The 5,994-nt window shown below is 43.9% G+C and overlaps 1 protein-coding gene across 1 annotated transcript; it reads left to right on the top strand.

Moving 5' to 3' along the window:
* The first annotated feature begins 3,151 nt into the window (after nucleotides 1-3,151).
* Nucleotides 3,152-5,397, top strand: gsc (goosecoid). The gene is made up of 3 exons (XM_005750108.1): nucleotides 3,152-3,617; nucleotides 4,338-4,597; nucleotides 5,139-5,397. The coding sequence occupies exons 1-3, from the start codon at nucleotides 3,302-3,304 to the stop codon at nucleotides 5,286-5,288; spliced, it is 726 nt and encodes a 241-aa protein (XP_005750165.1). The 5' UTR covers nucleotides 3,152-3,301; the 3' UTR covers nucleotides 5,289-5,397.
* The last annotated feature ends 597 nt before the right edge of the window (nucleotides 5,398-5,994 follow it).

The raw sequence follows: 5,994 nt of genomic DNA, 5'->3' as shown, positions 1-5,994 counted from the left end.
ACACACACACACACACACACACACACACACACACACACACACACACACACACACACACATTCCATAATATTCATTTGTTAATGCTGGTACTATGTGTGTTTTTTAGGTTTGTTTATGCATTTTCCTTTGAATTCACATCACTTATGCAATGCTGTTTACAGTAATTTTTCATTTTATGATTTATACAGTTATGGTAGAGTAACGGTATATACAGTGCAATGACAGTAATATACACTGATATGCCACAAGAACTGAACACTGATGACCTTGTTGTTACACTACAGTGGGTTTCTTACCTTCATGTGGCTACTTTAACACACACCACACCCAAAAACGCTGTTTGAAACCACACAAATTGTTGCTGACCAAGTGGTTTCCTTAACCAGGACAAAAACAACACATGGACAGTTTGAGGAATGCAATAAACGGCTGAAGCTGACCCATCCTCCAAACTTCCTCTATCTATTCTATCTATCTATCTATCTATCTATCTATCTATCTATCTATCTATCTATCTATCTATCTATCTATCTATCTATCTATCTATCTATCTATCTATCTATCTGATAATGTAATTATTCAGCCTTACCATATATTTATCACCTCTTGGAGGGAAGCATTAACAAGTTTGTCTGTTTTATTTACCCTGTTTAAGCAGGTTTTAAAGATCAGGGCTCTGATATATAAAAGATGCATCTGCTATTGCAGCTTTGTGAGTCTTCTTCAGCTTCCATCTGCAGCCTGATTGACGCTTCTATTCACCTGTAAGTGCTGCCTTCACGGTGCTTTTCAACGGCTTTTAATTTCAAATGGACATTTCGTTTTGTGGCAATCCCTTTTGACTCGTTGCTTTCACTGCCACTTGGAAGTAGAAATATAGAAAGAAATGTGAAAATAATAACAGCACATGGTCCTGTTTTGCTCTCTCTCCCGGTCTCCTCTGAGCTAGAATCAAAGTGTGACTGTATTACAGAAAAGGCTTTCAGCCGCGGGAGCGTGTTTCCAGACCCAAAAAAGTCACACTGATTTCCCACTACACACAAAATCAAAATGTGTCACAATCAAATCAATCAATATCCACTTGAATTTTTTTCATCTGGAATATAAATAAGTAATGCATTTTATGTATTTTTTAAAAACGAAAACAAATTATCTTTTGCTTCTTATACTGTATATATGTAATAACCACAGTCATACCAAAGGCCTGACACTGCACACTGCTCGTGTACGCATGATAAAGAACAGAGTAAGTTTAGTCTTTGTCCTGTGAACATCCCCGTGTCCACATCGGCTCCTATCTAAGGTTCGCTTTGTTTTGGTTACATGGCTGATAGATTTCAGATCAAGTGTCATACTTCGAATTTCCCATGCACGCATGCTGCAGCGGGATGAAACGGAAGCAAAAGCTTTGAATAAGCTTCATTCTGGATAAAATGCGCATTTTTTTTTATAACATAAGATGCAGTTTTGGGGTTGTTGGCTCAGAGTGCTGCCGTGCACTTATCTGTAAAACAGCGTCCTCAGAGCAGCAGGTTGTAGTTTAAAGGTCAGGCTGCGGCTGAACGGCAGGAGTCAGCCTAGCCTCGCCGGCACGAGCCTACTGAGGGCTGGCAGCAGCGCGCTTAGCTTTCACGATTTTTGCAAAACTGTCAAAGCAAAGAAGAGAGACACACACGGCCCCGGAAAAGCGCCCAAACACAACGTGACAAACGAAAGGAAAATGCATCTGTGATCACAAACAGTGTCTAAAATGACGCTGAAGGACCAACGCATTTTATTTGCCTTATACTCTTCACGCGACTTGTTTTTACCTTACAGAAAAGCCATCGTGCTTATCCCAGTGTTACTGTACAGAGGTTTCAACGGAATATCTATTTCAGGGAAATTTCGTAGTAGAAGGTTAGAGATAATAAATCAATCGTCTTAAATTCAATTGCTCTAAAATTAAGAAAAGAAAAGAAAAAAGAAAGAGATTTTTTTATTTCACCCGATATTTCAAACAATTGTAAAAATGTTAAAAATAAACGTTTCTTTTTAAAAAAAAAAGGTGCAGTGTCTTCGTTTTCCGAAACAGGCTGACATGTACAGGGGTATTTCATCCACATTTTTTAAAATGCTGTAAAAACAATTTGATGGATGTTCTGCAGGTAAGAGGAGTGTAAACTTAGAACAGAGCTTGTGTGTAAACTGTGCGGCCACACAGTGCTAATCACCTCCGTATCTTCACAGCTCAGGCTTATCTGGCCGCCTGACAGCAGCATGTGCGAACATCCTGCAGAGTGTTAAATGCAATCATCGTCCCATTAAGGTCTGAGCTGGAATCCACGTTCCTCTGCAGCAGCCAGCGCCCGTTTCCCGACCGCTAAGTCTATGTTGATTAGCCATGTAAATACTTAATAAGTTCCCCTTTCCTTCACTGAATGGAAGCGATAATGGGCCGTTACCTTCGCCCGGTCAGGGGGAAAGAAAGACAACTATGGAGGAAAGCGCTGACTTCCTCCCCACGGAACAGCGAGGGTGGATAATGAGATGACCCCCAGCTTTAATACAGCGTGTTTCAGGGTGACATTTTCATTTAGTCATGCAGGAAGGCAGAGGAGGTAACAGGTAAAGCCCCGGTCACACTTTCACCGCACTCGTGCGCACAGATTGTTGATCTAATGGTTTCTTTGTTGTTAAGTAGTCCTAAATGGGCCATTAGTGATAGATATTAATGAGCAACAAAATAACCGTCATGTCTGCTCACTTCTCGAGCTTTAGCGCCTTTCTTGCTTTGAGTCAGTAATGATGTCAGAGTGTCCAGAGTGATGGGCAGAGCTCACGGAGACCGGTGCACTGGTTTTATGAGGACTTTGATCTGTGCTGAGGGGCACGTTGAAGCAGCCTGTAAACGCTGCTGTGATGTCCTGCACAAAGTCTCGCTGACACCGCGATAATCGGATTACTCTGTAGGAAGAGCCCCCGCGGCCCAGTGACACGTTTCTAAAAGTCTGCAAACACTCTGGATTATCTTAATTGAATTAATTCAATACACAGCTCCGTGGCGCGTTCACGTAGCAAGACGAGCGCAAGGAGACTTGTTGCTGTGACGTCAGCAGTGTATAAGAACAGCCCCGGACTCAGGCGGTTCCCCCAAACCTCCTGTCCGTATTCTCCAGCAGAGAGAGAGAGCACACACGAGTCCCGGAGCCGCGATGACGCAGTTGTAGCTTACGTTCTCCCGGAGCACGGAATCCCGTAAGTCCAGGACGCTCACAGCTGGTTCCCACTTTTCGGAGAGTTCCCGCCGCACACCGGTGTGATGCCCGCCGGGATGTTCAGCATCGACAGCATCCTGTCCGCGCGGCCGAGCTGTAAGGAGCCGCTGCTGCTGCACCGGAGCGGCCCGGTGGTGCTGTCCGCCGGCCTGACGGACTCTCTCTACACCGACTACAACGGACTGTATTCAGCCACGTGCGGGCCCGTGGCCCCCCCGGTGCAGCCCGTGAACGGGAGCAGGATCGGATATAATGGCTACTACTACAGCCAGCTGCACGTCCAGGGCGCCGCGGCAGGGCCCCCGTGCTGCGGCTCCGTGCCCGGCCTCAGCCCGCAGCAGTGCCCCTGCATCCCCACAGGTAACACGGCCAGTCACAGAGTGTCACAGACTCAGCTAAGACCTACGCCGTGAAGGATCCGCCACGGGAACTCCCCCCCCCCCCCTCACACTCTGTATTTCTCAGAGAAAGCATCTGTGGAGCGAAGTAGCTTCCAGGCCAAAGGGCCCATCAGCCTCTAGGTCAACGCGCGTAATTCCACCGTGAAGTAATTATTCGTTATTAATACAAATTAATTACAATCATGCGTAATATTTCATCGCTTGCGAGCACTAACTTACAATTAAGATTCAGTGTAAACACGCCTGAAATACGCGTTTGTAAAATTATTTCAGACTCCATGCTGCATTTCAAAGCTTTGTAAAAACTCGCAAATGTTCACGTGTGAAGTCATTACTGTCGCTGCTGTTTCGCAATCAGGACGAATATCACCGAGCTGTTCTGGATTCATACACAGGAAGCAGAAGCGCTCAGGCACGTGCGCGAGCTTAACTTTGAATACAGGAAAGACTGGAGCTGAGCTTTTCCATCGCTGGGATCTGTTTTGGTGTTTCCACACATTCTGTCATGCATAAAACAGCCTCTTCCACAGTTTATTTAATGTATTTTATTTTATATTTATTTTATTTGTTTTGTTTTGTTTTGTAGTAAAAAACGGAGTGATTTTAATACGCCAAATAATTGAGTGTATATATAGGGTTTCCACCCAGCCATGATGTGTGCTGTCTGTCCGTCATGCAGGCTATGACAGCCCGGGCTCGGTGCTGATCTCTCCGGTGCCCCACCAGATGATGTCCTACATGAACATGAGCAGCCTGTCTCGGACCGAGCTGCAGCTCCTCAACCAGCTGCACTGCCGCAGGAAGCGAAGGCACCGCACCATCTTCACGGACGAGCAGCTCGAGGCTCTGGAGGGCCTCTTCCAAGAAACTAAGTATCCGGACGTCGGCACTCGCGAACAACTTGCCCGCAAGGTCCACCTCCGCGAGGAGAAGGTCGAGGTCAGCGCTTTTATTTTTAAAAGCTATCTTCTTTCAAAGCTTTCACTCCACTCATAAACACACTCACGCGCAGTGAGTTCTAAAACCCGGCTGACATTATTCAATAATAATAATAATAACTAAAGTTTGCTCACCTTTATTATTATTATTATTATTATTGTTATTATCTTTTTTGTTGCTTCAACAAAATTCACAAAAATCACTATGTTAGAGGTTGTATAATATTGAACAGAAATGTAATTTAATTCAATTTTATTAAATGCTTCTTTTTGCAACAGTTTATCTTCTGCCCTGATTCTGAAAACAAAGTCGATGCTTATCTACAATGTGCAGCAAGTAACACTGCTTCAAAGCAAAAACAAAACAATAACAACAACAACAACAACAACAACAACAACAAAACAATAATCATCATCATCATCATCACCATCGTGATAGTTATAATAATCCATTGAAAACAATAGATTAAGAATAAGGGGCTGAGCTCAGCATCAGTCGCCACACAGACACGTTCAAAGTGTGCTCTCTCTCTGTCACGCAGGTGTGGTTCAAAAACAGACGTGCGAAGTGGAGGAGGCAGAAAAGGTCTTCATCGGAAGAATCAGAGAACTCTCAGAAATGGAACAAATCCACTAAAACGTCCGCGGAGAAACCCGAAGAGAGTAAGAGCGAGGTGGACTCGGACAGCTGATAACAGAGCGGACCTAACACGGCCTCATCGGCTTGTCCCGTGGAAATCGATGTGGACCCCGAGACATTGTGGTGGTGTGGTGTTGCCATGTTGCACAGTTGTATATATATCTACATTTTATTATTGACTGTGTTCATTATTTAAATTTAATTTAAGCTGCTTTTGTGACGTTCCACACACAGGGATGAGACGCCCTCTGAACTGACTGACATGTGTGAATATATCGTGATGTTCTCTATATGTGATATTTTCATGGATATTAAATGTTGTAATTCTATCATTATTATTACTGTTCTTTTGTCTTTGGCGAAAATAAGAGAAACGGACAGATAAATGTGCGCTCATTTAAACAGTGTGCGCTTTCATTCTGCGCTCGGCGGCAGAACCACAGACTGAAAAGAGCTTGTAAACAGGCTGTGAAATATAGCGCGAAGAAAACGAACGTTCTGGGGTTTTTTGTTTTTAGCTTCCAAAACGTCAGGGAGAAAAGCTGCTGCAGGCCTCCACATATAAAAGCCTTTATGTGAAAGTAAATGAAATGAAAGATGATTTTATTGTTATCACATCTGAACTGTGGCTCTTTTATGTCCCGCTGACGATTTGGGGTTTGTTTAAAACATCTTTTGGGTAATGAGTTAAAAAAAACCCCAGAACAGGACAGGTTAGAGAGGTCAGGTCGATCATTTTAAATGGAAACCGTGGAGAA

Source organism: Pundamilia nyererei, unplaced genomic scaffold (assembly GCF_000239375.1).
Source record: "Pundamilia nyererei isolate P.nyererei 1_Seehausen unplaced genomic scaffold, PunNye1.0 scaffold00262, whole genome shotgun sequence".
NCBI lineage: Eukaryota > Metazoa > Chordata > Actinopteri > Cichliformes > Cichlidae > Pundamilia > Pundamilia nyererei.
The sequence above is the reverse complement of the archived record's forward strand: the minus strand, read 5'-3'. Positions and strand labels throughout refer to the sequence as shown.

Excerpts from the sequence above, each read along its gene's own strand:
- gsc (XM_005750108.1), top strand. The coding sequence starts at position 3,302 with ATGCCCGCCGGGATGTTCAGCATCGACAGCATCCTGTCCGCGCGGCCG. Across the intron at positions 3,618-4,337 it reads GTGCCCCTGCATCCCCACAG|GCTATGACAGCCCGGGCTCG; the intron begins GTAACACGGCCA and ends TCCGTCATGCAG. Across the intron at positions 4,598-5,138 it reads TCCGCGAGGAGAAGGTCGAG|GTGTGGTTCAAAAACAGACG; the intron begins GTCAGCGCTTTT and ends TCTGTCACGCAG.